Source organism: Rhinoderma darwinii, chromosome 1 (genome assembly GCF_050947455.1).
Source record: "Rhinoderma darwinii isolate aRhiDar2 chromosome 1, aRhiDar2.hap1, whole genome shotgun sequence".
In the NCBI taxonomy this organism is placed as follows: Eukaryota; Metazoa; Chordata; class Amphibia; order Anura; family Rhinodermatidae; genus Rhinoderma; species Rhinoderma darwinii.
The window spans coordinates 129,350,561-129,372,120 of NC_134687.1; the positions used below are offsets into that span (position 1 = coordinate 129,350,561).

The following is a 21,560-nucleotide window of genomic DNA, read 5'->3' on the forward strand; positions in this document are numbered from 1 at the left end:
TTATAGACCAGTAAGCTTAACATCAATTGTGGGGAAAATGTTTGAGGGGCTATTGAGGGACTATATACAGAATTATGTGACAATAAATAGTATTATAAGTGACAGCCAGCATGGTTTTACAAAGGACAGAAGCTGTCAAACCAACCTGATTTTGTTTTTATGAAGAGGTAAGCAGAAGTCTAGACAGAGGGGCCGCTGTGGATATAGTGTTTTTGGACTTTGCAAAGGCATTTGACACTGTCCCTCATAGACATCTAATGGGTAAATTAAGGACTATAGGTTTAGAAAGTATAGTTTGTAATTGGATTGAGAATTGGCTCAAGGACCGTATCCAGAGAGTTGTGGTCAATGATTCCTACTCTGAATGGTCCCCAGTTATAAGTGGTGTACCCCAGGGTTCAGTGCTGGGACCACTATTATTCAACTTATTTATTAATGATATAGAGGATGGGATTAATAGCACTATTTCTATTTTTGCAGATGACACCAAGCTATGTAATATAGTTCAGACTATGGAAGATGTTTGTGAATTGCAGGCAGATTTAAACAAACGAAGTGTTTGGCCGTCCACTTGGCAAATGACGTTTAATGTAGATAAATGTAAAGTTATGCATCTGGGTACCAACAACCTGCATGCATCATATGTCCTCGGGGAAGCTACACTGGGGGAGTCAATTGTTGAGAAGGATCTGGGTGTACTTGTAAATCATAAACTAAATTTCAGCATGCAGTGTCAATCAGCTGCTTCAAAGGCCAGCAAAATATTGTCGTGTATCAAAAGAGGCATGGACTCGCGGGACAGGGAGGTAATATTACCACTTTACAAAGCATTAGTGAGGCCTCATCTAGAATATGCAGTCCAGTTCTGGGCTCCAGTTCATAGAAAGGATGCCCTGGAGTTGGAAAAAATACAAAGAAGAGCAACGAAGCTAATAAGGGGCATGGAGAATCTAAGTTATGAGGAAAGATTAAAAGAACTAAACCTATTTAGCCTTGAGAAAAGACGACTAAGGGGGGACATGATTAACTTATATAAATATATGAATGGCGCATACAAAAAATATGGTGAAATCCTGTTCCATGTAAAACCCCCTCAAAAAACAAGGGGGCACTCCCTCCGTCTGGAGAAAAAAAGGTTCAACCTGCAGAGGCGACAAGCCTTCTTTACTGTGAGAACTGTGAATCTATGGAATAGCCTACCGCAGGAGCTGGTCACAGCAGGGACAGTAGATGGCTTTAAAAAAGGCTTAGATAATTTCCTAGAACAAAAAAATATTAACTGCTATGTGTAGAAATTTTTTACTTCCCCTTTCCCATCCCTTGGTTGAACTTGATGGACATGTGTCTTTTTTCAACCGTACAAACTATGTAACTATGAAGGTTATGGCTAACAGTTATTGAAAACCCCAAATTTAGTCTCTCAGAAAAATAGAATATTGGGTAAAAGTTGAAGATTGTAGACTCATGGTGTCACACTCTAATCAACACAAAACACCTGCAAACATTTCCTAAGCCTTTAAATGGTCCAACACTCTAGTTCCGTAGGCTACACAATCATAAGGAAGACTGCTGACTTGACAGTTGTTCAGAAGACCGTCATTAACACCCTCCACAAGGAGGATAAGCCACAAAAGGAAATTACTGAAGAAGCTGGCTGTTCACAGAGTGCTGTATCCAAGCATATTAATGGAGAGTTGAGAGGAAGGAAAAAGTGTGGTAGAAAAAGGTGCACAAGCAACAGGGATAACCGCAGCCTTGAAAGGATTATCAAGAAAGGCCGTTCAAGAATCTGGGGGAGATTGACCAGGAGTGGACTCTGGCTGGAGTTGGTGCTTCAAGAGAAACAAGACACAGACTTATCCAGGACATGGGCTACAAATGTTGCATTCCTTGTGTCAAGCCACTCATGACCCAGAGACAACATCAGAAGCGTCTTACCTGGGCTAAAGAGAAAAAGGACTGGTCGGTTGCTCAGTGGTCCAAAGTCCTGTTTTCAGAGGAAAGTAAATTTTGCATTTAATTTGGAAATCAAGGTCCCAGAGTCTGGAGGAAGAGTGGAGAGGCGTCAATCCAAGTTGCTTGCGGTCCAGTGTGAAGTTTCCACAGTCAGTGATGGTTTGGGGAGCCATGTCATCTGCTGGTGTTGGTCCACTGTGTTATATAATGTCCAGAGTCAACGCAGCCGTCTAGCAGGAAATTATAGAGCACTTCGTGCTTCCCTCTGCTGACAAGCTTTATGGAGATGCTGATTTCATTTTCCAGCAGGACTTGGCACCTGCCCACACTGCCAAAAGTACCAATACCTGGTTTAATAACCACAGTATCACTGCACTTGATTGGCCAGCAAACTCACCTGACCTAAACCCCATAGAGAATCTATGGAGTATTGTCAAGAGGAAGATGAGACACCTGACCCAACAATGCAGACAAGCTGAAGGCCGCTATCAAAGCAACCTGGGCTTCCTTAACACCTCAGCAGCGCCACAAGCTGATCGCCTCCATGCCACGCCGCATTGATGCAGTAATTCATGCAAAAGGAGCCCTGACCAAGTATTGAGGGCCTATACTGTACATACTTTTCAGTAGGCCAACATTTCGGTATTAAAAATCATTTTGAAATTGGGCTTATATAATAATCAAATTTTCTGACCGACTAAATTTTGGGATTTCATTAACTGTTCACCATAATCTTCAACATTAAAAGAAAAAAATGCTGGAAATAGATCACTCTGTGTGTAATGAATCTATATAATATGAGTTTCACTTTTTGAATTGAATTACTGAAATTAACTTTTTGATATTCTAATTCATTGAGAAGGACCTGTAAATGTGTATAAAGCGCAGAAGTGGCTGTTTTTGTTGTGCACAGGTGGTATTATCAATAAGGTCTAGTAGCTTTTTTAACCCAACATTGCATGTTGCAATGAACAAAACAAAGTCCTTTCTTTATAGGATGGATTTTGTGGTGCTGTATAGGGGCTTGTTGCCTAAATTAGTTTCAACGTTATCTATGAACAGCCGAATTACCTAGTATTTACATTCTGAAATCTACTAAAATCTTACATGGTTAACTGACAATGCATGGAGATAGTTTGAAATGTCAAGATGGTTGGCTTTTGCTTTCATTTATTAACGTTTCATTCTCAGAGGGAAGTTAGATACCTGTGGGCCACAGCATGAGGCAGGTCTGAGCTTCGCTCTTTGCACTGTCTTGTAACCTCATCCACAGGCTAGAGTTTATTTTAAGATATATAGAAGCTCCACTAGAAAGCCCTCAGTTCTGGCCCTTGTACGAAAGAGCCGGTCTCCATCTCTTACCTACATTGCATAGAGGGAAGCCTGTTTAAAGTGTGTTCACATATACATTTGTAAGAGAGTAAAGGAATGGCTAATCGGAGTCCTGACCTGAATCCTATGGAGATGCTGTAGCATGACCTGAAGAGGACTATGTACACAAGGCATCCCTGAAATATTGATAAACACATTTGCAGGGATGAATGGCCTAAAATCCCTCCTCATTGTTGTGCAATTCTTATTTGCAGCTGCAGGGAATGTTTGGTGGAGGTGATTGCTGCTAAGGGGGATCTACAGGTTATTAAATTTGAGGGTGAACTTATTAGTAAGGTAATACAGGTAATTCCAAAGGGTTTCCTTACGTGAAGTAACGTCCCCTCCCCCACACCCCAGGGAGTAACAGGGGAGATGCTATAGAGATTTAGCTATGTATATACAGTGAAGGAAATAAGTATTTGATCCCTTGCTGATTTTGTAAGTCTGCCCACTGTCACAGTCATGAACAGTCTAGAATTTTTAGGCTAGGTTAATTTTACCAGTGAGAGATAGACTATATATATAAAAAAAAAAAATAATCACATAGTCAAATTCAGCTGTTTTTTTTTTAAATATAATCTATCTCTCACTGGTAAAATTAACCTAGCCTAAAAATTCTAGAATGTTCATGTCTTTGAGAGTGGGCAAACTTACAAAATCAGCAAGGGATCAAATACTTATTTCCTTCACTGTATAGTTACATACTTAGTAATGTTGAAAAAAAGACATGTCCATCAAATGCAACCAAAGAAAGGGAAGGGATATGGGTAAAGTTTAGAACTTTTGTTTTACCCCTAGTGATCCAGAGGTAGGTAAAAAACAAAAACAAACCATAAGTCATGAACCAATCTACACTAAAAAGAAAACATTTCCCTCCTGATAACAAGTGACGATCAGACTGGATCGACGTTTTTAAGTAGTCATTTACTGTTCCTGAAGTGACCAGCTATGGAGGTACACTATTCCACAGATTACCAGTTCTCATGGTAAAGAAGGTTTGCCATCTCTGGAGTTTGAACCTTTTTTTCTACAGACGGAGGGAGTGCCCTCTTGTCTTTTGAGGGGATTTTACATTGAACAGCTTTTTACCACATTTTTTGTACGGGCCATTTATATACTTATACAAGTTAATAACTAAATAAATGTAAGCGTTTGAATCCTCAATCCTTTCCTTATAGCGGAGATTCTCCATGCTCCTTTTTAGTTTAGTTATATAGTGTAAAGTGTTAAGGTTCTTTTACACTGGCCAATATGGGCTGTGAAAATGAGCTCCAATCATCGAGATAGCTCGTTGATCGGCGCTCGTTTGCTTCTTTCACAAGGAGCAATGATTGGTTATGTATGTGGATGAGCGATCGTTACTACGATCGTTCATCCCTATACATTTCTATCATGTCGGCAGCTCATCTCTCTCTTTACACAGGGAGATGTGCAGCTGACAACAATAATATTTATTGCTGCACAAACGATACGATAAGCCGATGAACGGCCTTTACTATCCTGCCTTATCTAGGCCTCCAGCAGTACGATAGAGCGGTCATTAACTCATCCACCCATTCACCCACTATTAATAATGAGATGACTCTGGTCTTTGTGTCCCAGTTTATACTGCAAAAGCTGATAAGTGAGCTACAGAAAACAGGAAGTGTTAGCCTATGACTGCTTTAGTGGCCAGTGTGAAAATTGGATTATTTCAAGATGTGTATAAGAACACAAAAAAAAACATCCACAATTCTCGCAAAATGTTTATAAACATTTTTCAAAGATACGTTCGCTTTAAGGTTGTTTTGAGGTTGGGGTTTGTCACTCTGTAGAGATATCCAATAGAACATACACTTTGGCATAATTTTGTGGTCACATATAAAAAAAAATTTAAACTGTACTTATTTAGTAACTTGGTATAAATGTCACAGGTGATACGTTTTTATGAAAATATAGTTTACTAGGTCTACTTTAAATATATTTTAGATTGGTGTTGTTCCCATTACAATTTTATTCTAAACTTTACACCTTGAGCTCTGGAAAAATCCCATAAATAGTTTGCCACCGAGTGTGTTTAAGAATATGCCAGATTTTTCACTTATTATTTCTGAAGAGCTAAGAAACTGAGTGAATTGAACATAGACTTGAAGAAATTACTGGCTTTACCCTTGGCAGATTTCTTTGAGAAGGCACCTTTTCTACTGTTGTCATATAAATACAGTGGGAAGATACCAAAATAATATATATTTCAAACAAATCAATAAAAAAAACTTGCTTGGCATATTGTATGCTTGCCGAAAGCCAGGGTGACTCATGTTTCCTGTTCGTGAGAATGGTAGATGCGTGATGAGATAATAATTAGTTATTTGTGACTGATGTGGGAAGAAGAGTTGTGCATCTCTTTATGTAGGTTTCCTGCTACCACTTTAAAAAAGTGAAGTAAGAGTGACAACATTGCAGAAAAGCTGATACTGTTATTTTCTATCTGTACTAGATTTGTTGTAGTCCGAGTCGCTTAGTCCCGCTCGTTGTTGGTTTTTACCTGTCTAAAGCTTGCTAATATTCGTTCATTTCTCTAGTGACCTCCACCTAAGGTGGCATCTACATTGTGTTTGCATTTAGTACCACATTGCTCTGTGAGCATGTGAGGCAGTTTAACTTCTCTAATTTAATTATCCTGTTTAAAGAGGACCTGTCAGCTCTCCTAACATGTTCGTTTTAGTAAATAGTTTTTTTATTTCCCATAAAATAATGCTTGAGCGTTTTGTCTTAGAACTCTGCGCTCCTTTGTTATTACACTTGAAAATTGTACGAATAAATGAAAATGTCATTTTATTCATACATTTCCAGGAGACATAAAAGACCGGCAAAACTGAGTTCTAAGGCTGGGTTCACGTCTGCGTTAGTTTTTTCGTTGCTCTGCTCCATTATAGGATGGAATTTTTTTTTAAAAACAGAAGTTCAGGATCTGTTGCATGGTGGACACCAACGGCGCCTGACTGAACCCATTGACTTTAATGGGTTCCATCTGAATTTTTGTCATTGTTTTCATTGTTTTATTGGAAAAAATAGCACATCATGCCACACTGTTTTTTTTTTCCCCAGAGATATCGGCATTTTTGCGGAAAAACCATAATCGCTAACGCAGATCTGATCCAAAGGAGAGATGCTGGAATATTTTTATTTTTTTTTTTTTTGGGTCTACAAGCATTTTTTAAAATAGATGTGTCAAAAGAGCTGACCCTTTTTTTTGAGCTACTTGACCCTTTAAATGAGCTCAATGTACTTCTAGTTGGTCATCAAATATAACCGCAAATTTTATGTGTCTTATATTATACACTTCTTGTATCTATTTTTATGTATTTAGCATAAAATAATGCAGTTCCCTCCCATTTTAGAATCCAGCTAATATTCCACAATTACCGTTCTGAATAACAGTGACCGTGTTGCGATGATTTAGTTCAGAAAATGCAATACAGGTCAGCGCTCTTTCAGTATTCAGAGTGATGGTAATGAGAATAAAAAGCCTAATTAATGTAAATTATAATATTTTTTAAAAGACCGCTATTGTATTCCTACATATGTATATCTGCAGTTGGGTCCAGTAGCATTTGGGCAGTGACGCAATTTTCACATCACCAAATGCCAAGTTTCCTCCCTTGAAATGCTTTGCCAGGCCTTTACTGCTGCCGCCTTCTGTTGCTGCTTATTTGAGTCTTTCTGCCTTTTGTTTAGTCTTCGGTAAGTGAAAAACTCAAAAGGGTTGAGGTCAGGCATTGAAGAATATTCATCCATTGAAGAATATTCTTTTTTTTTTGCCTTTAAAAGGCTCTTGGATTGCTATTGTGGTATATTTCAGGTCATTATCCATCTGTACTGTGAAGTGCCGTCCCAACAGTTTTACAGAATTTCACTAATTCGGATCGGAGTTTAGGGACAGACCCGGAATATATATATTCCATTATGATCTGGTCCGTAATTCAGAGGCGGCTGAATGCAGAAAGTTGCCCTAGAATTAAATAAGTGGTGCCTATTACTTGTAATGTCTCATGCGGCAGACCCTCGTTTCTTACAAAAACGTTAATCAACTTACTAAATTTCAAACGGTTTAATGCTATTAATCCACTAACTTGAAAATGCCACAACTTCAGAGACAAAATGAGAAATATCAGCAATTAGATTGGATCATTTACAAATTTCCTTCATTTCTAAATTTAGCCTTATGAAAGGTGTTCTATTACTAAGGGTATTCCAGGGTTATATTGGCTGTGTCCATTTACACTATGATGTTATTTCAGTTTGCCTAATGTACCCATAAAAAACTGTATCGGGACTCCCCCTCTCCCTGAATGCCACTTCTGGCACTATTTAATGGGTGCAGACAGTCCAAGGTACAATCCACCCAGGCTGGATACCAATAAGGGTTCTAATTAATAATAAGAATGTAAAACCGGTATAACATCACAGAAACTATCTCTGTTCCCCACCCCTACAATTACTATTATGAGATCATTCATCATAACATGACTTGACAGCAGTACAATTACATACAGGGAGTTACATTTGTATATTAACACAACATGTTGTAATAACCAGCGGGTTGTGAACCCACTGTGCTACTCAACCAGTTTGAGTTTGGCTAAGTAGCCTCCTCGGTATTCACGCTTTAAACCCCGTACAGGTACCTGGGCTTTGCTGCGGGGAGCCTACCAGGTCGCTACCTCCCCGAGGTGGTCCCGGTGTGAGTCGTAGCTGGCCCAATGAACCAGGAGACAACGGTGAAGTACATTGTGGGTTAAGGCACAGGTAGATGATACAGAAGAAGGCCAGTATAGGTCTGAGGTCACTGTTCGTAACAAGTAGCGGGTCTCAGACTTGCAGCAGGGTGTAGGTTGGCAACAGGTAGTAGGCCACCGGCTCGTATCGGGTAGCGGGATATAGACCGGTAGTGGGTAGCCGGAAATGGATGGAACTTTTGCAGGAATAATCTAAAGTTGCACCAAAGTTGCTCAGGCATCAGGAGGCCAGTGAGGCTGCCTTATATAAGTACTGAGCATTAGGGATTGGTTGGGGGATGATTGTAAATGCAAGGGTGCGCGCACGCACGCCCTATGAGACCTATGTGCAGAGCAGGGAGGAAGAGAGAAGCAGCCAGCAGAGGCACGTAGGCACCTGCGCCTGCTGGGGTAGACAGCATACCGGCGTTCACGGTATGCCGAACCAGGACGCTGGCGACAGGGATGAGCAACCTGGCGGCGGGAGTGACACATTTATTGATATCTTAATTAGGATGAATATATTCATACTTTTCATGTATGTAAAAGCACAAAAACAGCACTAAATAGTCCAAACACTTGCACTTTATCCATGCCTCTGTGAGGTAAGTGTCCCTTCAAACAGCTTTGGGAAGAAATAAGTATAAGGACTGTTTTCAGTTGAAAATTTCAGGTGCGTGTCATGAATTTTCTTCCTTCCTGTGTTATATTTTACATTTGGAAAATGTCGGTTTCTGGAAGTTGGTATAAGTATGGTCCTGCCCTGCATTCTATGACTCTGTTGGCACCCGGAGGACAGTAAGAGTACTGCCCTGTATGGTGCTGGGTGGGTGTGAGTAATCAGTTCACTTTAGAGCACGTGTATATATGTAAGGAGCATGTGTCAAGGGAGATACTTGTTTGTGTTTCAAAGCAAGCGTATTAGTCATACATTTTGTCATTGTGTCTCTAATAAAGAAGGAAACCGGAAATGCCAGTATGTACAATGTGACAATTTTTACGCATTTTTCAAGTCAATGCAATGTAGGTTAGTACAAGAATTTGATTATTCTTGTGATGTATAAATACCTAATTTCTGGTCAGCCTATTCTTTTAATTAGCTTCAAAAAAAGTGAACCAATTTCTTTAGTAAAAGGTCTCCATTACTATCTCAACTACAATCGGTTCTACTACATTCTCTACTAATACTTCAACTACTGTACGTCATTCTATATTTTTACTTATTACTTTTACTACTTGTATTGCTATAATTTGATCTACTACTACTACTACCAATGCTGTTACTACTAATATAACTTCTGCTACAAGTACTAACACTACATGATTCATATTACTGCTAATTCTATTTTCTACATCTATTTTTCTACTACTGCTGTTACTACTAATATAACTTCTGCCACATATTCTAATACTACATAATTTATATTACTGCTATTATTCTGTATCCTACAAGTATTATACTGCTGCTACTACTACTACTACTATTTCTGCTGTTACTACTACTACTACTACTGCTGTTACTACTACTACTACTACTACTGCTGTTACTACTAATATAGCTTCTGCTACATATTCTAATACTACATGATTTATATTACTGCGATTATTCTGTCTTCTACAAGTATTATACTGCTACTACTACTACTACTACTACTGCTACTACTACTGCTGTTCCTACTAATATAGCTTCTGCTACATATTCTAATACTACATGATTTATATTACTGCTATTATTCTGTCTCCTACAAGTATTCTACTACTGCTGCAGCTGCTGCTGCTGCTGCTACTACTACTACTACTACTACTACTACTACTACTACTACTACTACTACTACTACTACTACTACTACTACTACTACTACTACTACTACTACTACTACTACTACTACTACTACTACTACTACTGCTGTTACTACTAATATAGCTTCTGCTACATATTCTAATACTACATGATTTATATTACTGCTATTATTCTGTCTCCTACAAGTATACTACTACTACTACTACTACTACTACTACTACTACTGCTGCTGCTGTTACTACTAATATAACTTCTGCTACAAGTACTAATAGTACATGATTTATATTACAGCTATAATTCTATCTACTACAATAATTCTACTACTAATATAACTTCTGCTACAAGTAGTAATACTACTACAACTACTACATTACTTTTGTTTTTACTACTACAATTTTATATTAGTTATACTACTTCTGCTACAACTACTATATTATACTATTACGTTACTAGTATTACTGCTGCTGCTAAAGCTACTACTACGTTATTTATACTGATGCTATTGTGTTTACTACAACTACTACATTACTTTTCCTATGTACTTTTAGTACTATCATTTCTTCTGCTATAGATATATCACTTATACTACTTCTACTATTGCTTCTACTACAACTTTTCCCCCTGATTTGCATTGATTTGTGAAATGTTTGCAAATCTCTGGCCATTAGGATGCCAGGTTTGAGATTCACTTTTGGCTTTTTACTTCCTTACTGAATCTGTGTGGAAGTGTTTGAACAGTGTATTGAACCTGCATAATATACCACTGAAATATTGACATTTTAAGCATTAGATGTCATGCTTAACCCGTTAGTGACTGCCCGTTAGTATTTTTACGGCAGCCACTAACGGGTTTTATTCAGATGCAATCGCCTTTTTACGGTGCTGCATCGGAATAAATAAGTAGAGCAGGGAGCCGTTAAATCTCCCTGCTCTAACAGGCGAGATAGATATCCGTATTGGTCTCGCTTGTTTAACCCCTCAGATGCGGCCCCCTCTCTCCCCACTGGCACCCTGCGTAAGATCGCAAGGTGTCGGTTTCTATGGCAGCCGTGGGGCCTAGTAAAGGCACCCAGGTCTGCCACTAGTTATGCCTGCTAGGCCATGGTAGAGGCATGGCATAGCAGATGCCTGTCCGTTTTACATGGACAGGCACTAATACACTGCAATACAAAAGTATTGCAGTGTATTCTTAAAAAGTGATTGGACGATAGCCTAGTGACGGCCCCTAGTGGGATTAGTAAAAAAGTAAAAAAAAAGGTTTAATAGAGTTAATAAAGTAATGTGAAAAAAAGTTACAAGTTTTTGGTATCGCCATGTCCGTAACGACCCCAACTATAAAGTGATTACATTATTTAACACACACGGTGAACGCCGTAAAAAATAAAATAAAAAAAACAATGCAAATATTGCTGTTTTCTGTGAATCCTGCCTTAACCCCTTCCCGCTCAGCTCAGTACTATTACGTTGCGCTGAGCACATCGTTCGCGCTCAGCTCAGTAATAGTACTGATCTGAGTAAACACGGCGCCATTTAATCCCGGCGCGTGTTTGAGCTGTGATACCTGCTGTTTCTGACCACTTATTAGTCTTCAGGGCCACATTTTCTTAGTCCCTGTGGATTATTTTTTTTCTTTTCTTTTTCTTTATAAAATACAAAAAGCAAAAAAAAAAAATATAAGAATTTATTAAAATTAAGTTAGTTTAGAAAGTTATCATCTAGCTAGTTTAGTATTAGGGTTAGTGTCAGGGAACCGTCAAAAAGCGTAGTGAGGTTTAGTGTCAGGGAATTTAGCGTCAGGAATCCGTCACCGTATTTCGTTTTAGCGTTGGGGATCTATCACTGTAGTTAGCTTTAGTGTCAGGGAAGCTCGGAATAATCTAGTTAGGTTTAGTGTCAGGAACCTGTCATCGTAGTTAGGCTTAGTGTCAGGGAAGCTCGAAATAATCTAGTTTGCTTCAGTGTCGGGGAATAGTCGCCGTGGATAGGTTTAGCGTCAGTGAAGTTAAAAAAAAATCTAGTTAGGTTTAGTTTTAGGAACCCTCGCCCTAGTTAGCTTTAGTGTCAGGGAAGTCCACTTGTTCTCTAAAAAAAAAAAATAATCCTATTGCTTTTAGTTAGGGATTATTATTTTTTTTGTGCTGTATACATAATACACGTGTCTAAGCACACAAATTACACGTGCCCCACAAATAATAAAAAAGACGTCCCAAAGGTCATTTTCTGCCGAAGAGGCCTATGCATTTCTTGCCTCCGACACAGACTCGTCGGATGGTGAGACTCTTTTTTTTTTTTTTTTTTATTTGTCAACCTCCTCATCTAGTGATGAAGGGCAGGGACCAGCTAGGAGACGACCCAGGACCACCACCACACTTGAAACCCCCCGAGAGAAGTGACCCCATCGCAGTTGAAGCCCCCGAGCGAAGTGACCCCATATGGACCCCCAAACCCCCTGGTATACGGGCAGTTCGGGGATCAAATTTAACGCGGCAGAGCTCAGTGAGATGGACTTTTTCAAGTTCTTTTTCACTGATGACTTTATAAATTACTTTGAACCCCACATCATTTTATGCCCAATCCCACAGGTGGACCCCTGTAGACGCAGCTGAGTTGGGCAAGTTCTGGGGATTTCACTTGAACATGGGGCTTCTGGAGCACAGATATCTTATACCACACCCCGATGTACCGCATGGCTATGTCCAGGATGCGTTATGAGGCAATACTTCGATTCTTACATTATGCTGATAATGAGCAGTGCCCACCCCGAGATGACTCCAGTTTTGACCGTTTATATAAACTGAGACCATTAGACCATTTCAGTGCCCGGTTTGCCCAAGCATACACCCCCGAGAAGTGTATTTCTATTGATGAGTCCCTGGTACATACTAAAGGGAGGCTTCAATTCCGCCAGTACCTGCCAAGTAAGAGGGTGAGGTATGGTGTGAAGATGTATAAGCTGTGCAAGAGTGCATCAGGGTATACTTACAAATTTAGGATATATGAAGGGAAAGACACCAGTATTCAGCCCCCAGAATGCCCCCCCTTACTGGGAGTTAATGCAAAAATTGTGTGGGATTTGTTGCACCCACTTCTGGACCAGGGTTACCACCTCTACCTGGATAATTTTTATACCAGTGTCCCACTCTTCAACTGCCTCGCTTCCAGTAGTACTGCGGCATGCGGCACTGCTAGAAGAAATCTGAGGCGCCTCCCTAAGACTCTGCTTGGGCAAACACTCAAAAGGGGTGAGACCAGGGCAAAATCTAGCAGTAACATATTGTGTGTCAAGTACAAGAGAGATGTCCTTGTATTGACAACAATACATGGCCACACCAGTACCCATGTACCTGTACGAGGTACCAGTACAGAGACCCCCAAACCAGACTGCATCCTGGACTACAATAGATACATGGGAGGGGTGGACTTGTCAGATCAAGTCCTGAAACCCTACAGCGCCATGCGGAAAACGAGGGTGTGGTCTAAGAAGCTGGCTGTGCACATCGACAGATGGCATTGTACAATGCGTACATGCTACATCGATGTGCAGGCCAGAGGGGAACTTTCCTGGAATTTCAAGAGGTAGTTATCAAAAACCTAATCTTTAGGGACCAGGAAGGCCGGGCACCCAGTACTTCTGGAAGCATCGTACCAGGGCAACACTTTCCAGGAGAAGTTCCCCAAACTGGCAAGAAGGGAAAGAATCAAAAGAGGTGCAGAGTCTGCTCAAAGAGGGGGATAAGGAGGGACACAATATACCAATGTGACACGTGTGCCGAAAAGCCAGGGCTCTGTATGAAAGATTGTTTTAAAATTTATCATACATCCCTTGAGTTTTCATTTACACCAGTTTTATTTACCCTGATGCACTCCGCACAGCTTATCCCCCTCATCTTTCTCTTCTGAGCCCTGCTATGTGCCCAGGCAGTTGATAACAGCCACATGTAGGGTATTGCCGTACCCAGGAGAACCAACATTACAATTTATGGGGTGTATATCTCCGGTGGCGCATGTTGGGCACAATATAATGGACACTGAAATGGCATATATATATATATATATATAAAATTGAAAATCTCACGCTGCACCATCTGCTGCGTAATACCTTTTAGACAATAACTGTGGGGTCAAAATGCTCACTACACCTCTAGATGAATGCCTTAAGGGGTGTAGATTTTAAAATAGGGTCATTTCTGGTGGGTTTCCATTGCTTTGATACATCTGGGGCTTTGCAAATGCGACATGGCACCCGATAACCAATCCAGCAAAATCTGGATTCCAAAGAACACATAGCGCTCCTTTCCTTCTGAGCCCTCCCATGGGCCCAAACGGCAGTTTATCACCACAAATGGGGTATTGCTGAACTCAGGACAAAATGGGGCAATTTGTTCCCTGTGAAAATAAGACATTTTTATCAAAAATGACATCTTATTGGAAAAAAAGTAATTTTTTAAATTTCACAGCCCAATTCAAATATGCGCTGTGAAAAAAACTGTTGGGTCAAAATGGTAACAACAACAATAAATTCCTTGAGGGGTGCAGTTTCCAAAATGGGGTCACTATTGGGGGATTCCTACTGTTTTGGTACCTCAACACCTCTTCAAACCTGGCACGCTGCCTAAAATATATTCTAATAAAAAAGAGGCCTCATAATGCACTTTGCTTCTGGGGCTTGTGTTTTAGTCCACGAGGACACTAGAGCCACATGTGGGACATTTCTAAAAACTGCAGAATCTTGGCAATACATATTTAGTATTGTTTCTCTGGTAAAACCTTCTGTTACAGAAGAAAATAGAATAATATTGAAATTCAGCACGAAAAATGAAATTTGCAAATTTCACCTCCACTTTGCTTTAATTCCTGTGAAATGCCTAAAGGGTTAAAAATAAAAACTTTCTAAATGCTGTTTTGAATACTTTGAGGGGTCTAGTTTTTAAAATGGGGTGTTTTATGGGGGTTTCTAATATATAGGCCCCTCAAAGCCACTTCAGAACTGAACAGGTACCTTAAAAAAAGGCTTTTTAAATTTTCTTAAAAATATGAGAAGTTTCTGTTTATGTTCTAAACCTTGTAACGTCCAAGAAAAATAAAAGAATGTTCAAAAAACTATGCCAATCTAAAGTACTTATATGGGAAATGTGAACTAGTAACCATTTTTGGTGGTATAACCATCTGTTTTACAAGCAGATTCATTTAAATTCAGAAAAATGCTACTTTTTCAAAATTTTCTCTAAATTTTGCAATTTTTCACAAATAAGCACTGAATATATCGGCCAAATTTTACCACTAACCTAAAGCCCAATGTCTCACGAGAAAACAAACTCAGAATCGCTTGGATAGGTTTAAGCGTTATTACCACATCAGGTGAAATATGTCAGATTTGAAAAATGGGCTCTGAGCCTTAAGGCCCAAACTAGGCTGCGTCCTTAAGGGGGTAAACAAAATTATCAAAAAGTCGCATCTACTCCAAAATGGTACCAATAAAAACTACAAGTCGTCCAGCAAAAAAAAAACACTCATACAGCTGCATCGGCTGAAAAATAAAAAGTTATGGCTTTTGAAATATGGAGACACAAAAACAAATAATTTTGGAAAACAAATTTTTTTTTTACCGTGTAAAAGTAATAAAACATACAAAATCTAAATAAATTTGGTATCCCACTGAACAAAGTTATTATTTTTTTATACCACACGGTAAATGGCGTAAATTTAGGATGCAAAAAAGTGTGGCGAAATTTATGGGTTTTTTTTCTATTCCCCCCCCCCCAAATAAGTTAATAAAAGTTATTCAAAAAATTCTATGTACCCCAAAATGGGGCTATTTAAAAAGTACAACCGTATATAGACCTTGATATAGCTATGTCGACGCAAAAATAAAAAAGTTATGGCTCTTTGAATGAGACGATGGAAAAATGTAAAAAATAGCTTGGTCATTAAGGCCTAAAATAGGCTGGTCACTAAAGGGTTAATGCAATGAAACTACAGGCTACTAATTCACCCCAAACTTTCTAACTAAACATTCTTGAGGCACTTCTTTCTTATCAGTCTAAGGGTATGTTCACACGAGGGCGTCCGTAACTGCTGAAATTACGGGGATGTTTCAGCCTGAAAACATCCCCGTAATTTCAGCCGTAACGGCATATGCAGGCGCTTGAACGTCGCGTCAATTACGGGCGTAATTGGCGCTGCTATTGGAGTCAATGAATAACGGCTCCAATTACGGCCAAAGAAGTGACAGGTGACTTCTTTGACGCGGGCGTCTATTTACGCGCCGTCTTTTGACAGCGGCGCGTAAATTACGCCTCGTGTGAACAGACAAACGTCTGCCCATTGCTTTCAATTGGCAGATGTTTGTCAACGCTATTGAGGCGCTATTTTCAGACGTAATTCGGGGCAAAAACGCCCGAATTACGTCCGTAAATAGGTAGTGTGAACATACCCTAATAAATACGGCTACAAGTAAGGTGAAAACACTCAAAGACAAATAAAGGTGACACTTCCTTGAAGCCTAACACCTCCATTTTGTAATTTTCTAGATATGATATTGTACTAATGTTTGGTATGCCGTGTACTACAACTCAGCGTTGATCGTGTCGTTGTGTATAAAAAAATATTAGTGCAATATATTTAAAGAGGCTCTGTCACCAGATTATAATTGCCCTATCTCCCACATAATGTGATCGGCGCTGTAATGTAGATAACAGCAGTGGTTTTTACTTTGAAAAACGATCATTTTTTAGCAAGTTATGAGCAATTTTACATTTATGCTAATTAGTTTCTTAATGCCCAACTGGGCGTTTTTTAACTTTTGACCAAGTGGGCGTTGTAAGAAGGAATGTATGACCCTGACCAATCGGCGTCATACACTTCTCTCCATTCATGTCTATTTGTACTCAGCACAGCGTGATCTTGCGAGATCATGCTGTGCTGTCACATACGCCCACATTAACTTTACTGAAGTGTTTTGAGAGTTAATAGACATTGCCTACAGCCAGGACGCGATGTCTATTCGCACTCCCGACACTTCGGTAAAGTTTGTGTGGAACTTAATAGCTCCACAGCGTGATCTTGCGGGATCACGCTTCTGCTGTCATTCATAGCGTGATCTTGCGAGATGAAGCTGTGCATCAATTAAGTCCCACACAAATGTTACTGAAGGGTCGGGATTGTGAATAGACATCGCGTCCTGGCTGGCGGTGATGTCTATTCACTCTCAAGACACTTCAGTAAAGTTAATGTGGGTGTATGTGACAGTATAGCATGATCTCACTAGATCACTCTGTGCTGAGTACAAATGGACATGAATGGAGAGAAGTGTATGACGCTGATTGGTCAGCATCATACACTCCTCTTTACAACGCCCACTTGGTCAAAAGTTAAAAACCGCCCAGTTGGGCATTAAGAAAGTAATTAGCATAAATCTAAAATTGCTTATAACTTGCTCAAAAATGATAGTTTTTCAAAAGAAAAAAATTTTTTTTTATCTACATTACAGCGCTGATCACAGTATGTAGGAGATAGGGCACTTAGAATGTGGTGACAGTCTCTTTAAATTTTTGGATTTAGCTTATCACTTTTTTTAGATGCGGATACCAACTCTGATGACTTGATGTAACAATTTTATACCTTCTATTACAGGTGGTCGGTGATTTATTGGAATTCTGCTTCTACACATTTAGGGAATCCCAGGCACTCAAAGTGGAGTTTCCTGCAATGCTTGTGGAAATAATTAGTGATCAGTTACCAAAGGTGGAATCTGGGAACGCCAAGCCTTTGTACTTTCATAGAAAGTAACTGGAAGAGTCTTACAGGAGAACTTTGCCTTAAGTTTCCTCTGATGTTCCATACCCAAGCAGGTTCCAAGAAATGAAATTTTTCATTCGAAAACAAGGACAAACCACAAATCGCACTGTTTGGACACCGAAGACATGCCAGGAATAAAGAGAGCTGCCGCCAGCACCCCAAGCGCTAGAAAATTACTCCTATTCCTATGGATAAAAAGCCATATCTAGTCAATAACTGATTCATTTTGATATTTTAACAATGGAATTTTAAAATATGCCATGGAGTTTCTGGTTTTGTTTGTTTTAATCGGGTTCATGGACTCAGAAAGACTTTTTAAAAGGTTATCCTTGGTTTGCACACAACGTGTTTGGTTATTATGGGGCATTAAATATTCTTTCCTTGTATCAAACAGAAAAATAAAAAGCTATTGTATAAAATATTAATGAACATTTGATGTTGAATATCACTACCCATTTGTGGCATTAGTTGTCCCATGTTGCAGGATAAAGGCCGTGGCCATTTTTAAAAAATTTGTGCTGCAGAGAAAGCTAAAATGGGCCCGGTGAGCAGTGCACCCCAGGGCACAGTCCAGATTTCCTCTGCTATATACGCATGCAGCAATTTTCCCACAAACCCTAGTGTTTTTGTAGGCATTTATTTAATTCAAGAGAAGATAGAAAGATGTTAAAAAAAATTAAAAAATAAGCCCCGTCTCGATTTTCTTAGATATATTGTGCTGGCTTTACAGTCTATGCTGTACTGTATATTGCTGTATATGTATAAATTGTGAAGGACCTGGATCAAAAAATGTATGGTAATTTTGTAAATGAGACAAAACAATCTTTAATGACTATGGATAATGGAACGCATAGGAAAGTATTTTTGAAAGAATTCTATTTTGATGGAGAATATTTAAGTACTATCTTTGTCTAAATAAGGTAACTTTTTTTTTGTAAAGTGAAAATGTTTTGCATGGATTCTGAACTGTTTACAGTGTATTTAAGGAAGGGAAAGCTGTGCCTTTTTAGCATCATATCTAATTTACCATTTTGCAATATCTGTTTGTAAATAGACACACTTTAACCCCGTTTTTCAGTTATATTTAAGCTTTTCTACTTTTCTGTAAAAAGGAAAATGTTCTACTTTTTGTGTACTGCTTGCAAGAAATATTGGAGCACACTTTCTAGGAATCCTTCCTCTATCCTTGTGAATTACATTATTTTACCTTCAATGTGGAGTTACTGTAAGTATCTTGAAATGAGCTAAATCATAGGTAAAGGCTTCCTGAGACACTGAACACAAAGCCTGCTTATGGGATCACAGGGTCCCACTTTTTTTTTATTTTTTTTATTTTTTTTAAAGATATGCTGGTTTTGAGAGGAAACTATTTTTTCCCATGCATCAGTTGTTGGGATAAAGCGAGGTGTGATGAGGCATGCCAAAAATTAACTTTCTAGAGTGCACTTTACTTGCTGTATCACATAATCCCAAAGTCCACATTGTCTAGAGTATATTGGAGCTCGATTAATAGTACTGGTTGCCATGCCTGGTCTGTACTGGGGTAGGAGACTGGCATGTGAGCGTTTCTGAGAATTATATGTATTTTATTAGAGAGCAGATATATTTAAAAATAAAATAATTTTTTTTTAATATATGGCATTACCATATAGTATGGCTAAGGTTGCACCAAATAATGTTCATATATAAGGAGCTAAACAAAGGTATCCCCTGCTCTCACACAAGATTATACTTTTGACAACAAAAAAAATTAACTTGTAAAGTAAGTGTAAAAAATGGAGTAAAAGGGTATTAAAAGAGTTCGGTACTGACTATTGAGCTTTCACTGCTCAGATTCTTGCATGTTTTGATGGGTTCAAATAGAGAATGAATTAAAAAAAAAAGAATTTTACTATAATACCTGATCTGCAATCGGCATCTTAGTTTTAAACTATAATCTCTTTTGACCTTCAATTAAGAGAGTCATCTCAATGATAAGTGTTGGTGCTCATTATACTTACACATTGCAGTTTGGCACTTTACACACCTTTTTTATTTTTTAAGAAATCCCGGAACAAATATCCTGAGATTCTTCTGAAAGAAGAATAACAAATCAATTCTCTCACTTCTCTGAGTTTCCTTCCTTTTTCCCTAAAAAAAAATGGAGATAATGGAGAGTTTAAACCTGGTCTAAACAAGTCCCAGAGCAAAAGAGTAAATGTAAAAGATTCAGGATAGTCTTAAGCTGCTGACTAGTGACAAAACGACAGCTCTTTTGAGTCATTTCTTCTTTTTTTATCCAATGGCGATTTATAACACGATATAGGGAAGTGGGGTACTGCCTGGCATCACTCTTTGAATACCAATTGAGTAAAGTGTTGGCTCAATAAGTGGTATTCTATAACTACAATGGAATCTTACAATGTTATAAAATGTTTTTGATGGAACATCTAGACAATTTTACAGTTTTCTATTAACAAAAAATTAGGATGTAAAAACTTTGTCTTCTTGTCTTTGTGTTATCCTTAAAATGACCATGCTTTGTTATGAGAATAAACAATTCTATAGTCATTTAACATTCTTTCTAGATGCTATGTTTTCTCTTTCTTCATATGAGATTAGATACGTTTATACTCTTTGTCCATTTTAACAAGCCAGGGCTGGCTTTTAGTGTGCAGACCTAATTCAGTTGTTATACTATCAAGTGTTTTTGTTCTATTCCTGTACTGGTTATGGTTTATTCAACTGTTAACTAAGCTGGGCACAAATTTTTCATACCCTCCACCATTTCCAGATTTAGGTGTAAATTTCCAGTAATACATTTTGCATCTTTTCTTCAGGTTTTTTGTTACATTGGTTACAAAGTTCAACATATAATTTGTGTTTTCCTCAGTGATCCTAAAGAGTTTTATGGTTTAGAGTTAAGCTGATTGAGGAGGTCCTGGACCTACTACAATCAGCCAATATCTCTGGAGGAACTGCTGAGCAGATGCGCTCCTTAACTGAAGCCGTGCTTTGAAGTAAGTGGGTGATTATTTATTGAAATGCTGGTGGCCCTCCAAAGCAGAAGACACATCTTGATGGGTTGCCCCAAACAAAAACCTCCCTTTTCAGCTCCTCATTCCCTAATAGTGCAAAAAAAAAGAAGAAAAAGGTAATGTCTATAACGGACTACACTTCTTGTAATACTTCTATCTGATGACCATGTGCCTTGCTTGGTATGATGCCACCTCAGTGACCTGGTAAACTGATCCCGATGTGATTTTAGTGATTATTTTCCACTTGCAACCTAATTTCTGTGAGCTGCTGCAAGTCCCTATACGTGAACACACTGGTATCTTGGGAAGATCTAAAGAATATGTTTGTTGAGCATAACAGGTGGCTAACTATTTCCTCAAGCACACAGAGTGATTTAGGACGCACTGTTTGCTAAAAAGGTGGATATACAAATCTTCAAATGTTGGAGGGTATGACATTTTAGCCAGAACCTCAGATGTCCGTGTAATGTATTTTTGTGAAAGACAGAACCAGAACATAACTTTTTATACCTACCAGATGTGTGCTGTTTTTTTACTCATTAGCATATGGTAATAAAAAATAGATAGAAAGATAACAAAATTGCCTTTTTTGTTATGGATTAAAGAATGGTAGTGAAGGTAAAGTGGAATTTACCTTTTTAATATCCATAAAATATTTGTACCAAAGAGCTATTATTAAAATATGTTGATGTAGTTTAATTGTAGTCCATGTAGTTTAATAGCAGTTGTCGTCTCCCCCATTACTCTTGGCAGTTCATTCAAAGTGTACGGGTGGGTTCACATGTAGTGTAAATACTGTGGATTTTCCGCAACGGATTTCGTTGCAGAAAATCTGCATCATAATACAGTAGTAGCAGT

The 21,560-nt window shown here is 38.7% G+C and overlaps 1 protein-coding gene across 4 annotated transcripts in view; it reads left to right on the forward strand.

The window, feature by feature from the left end:
- NR3C2 (nuclear receptor subfamily 3 group C member 2) overlaps window positions 1-21,206 on the forward strand; it is a 351,146-nt gene extending 329,940 nt beyond the window's left edge. For all 4 annotated transcript variants that reach the window (XM_075860365.1, XM_075860367.1, XM_075860366.1 and 1 more), the window contains one exon: window positions 17,521-21,206. In XM_075860365.1, coding sequence (XP_075716480.1) covers window positions 17,521-17,676 — 156 coding nt within the window. In that variant the 3' untranslated portion in view covers window positions 17,677-21,206. The remainder of the gene's footprint in view (window positions 1-17,520) is intronic.
- Window positions 21,207-21,560: the final 354 nt, after the last annotated feature.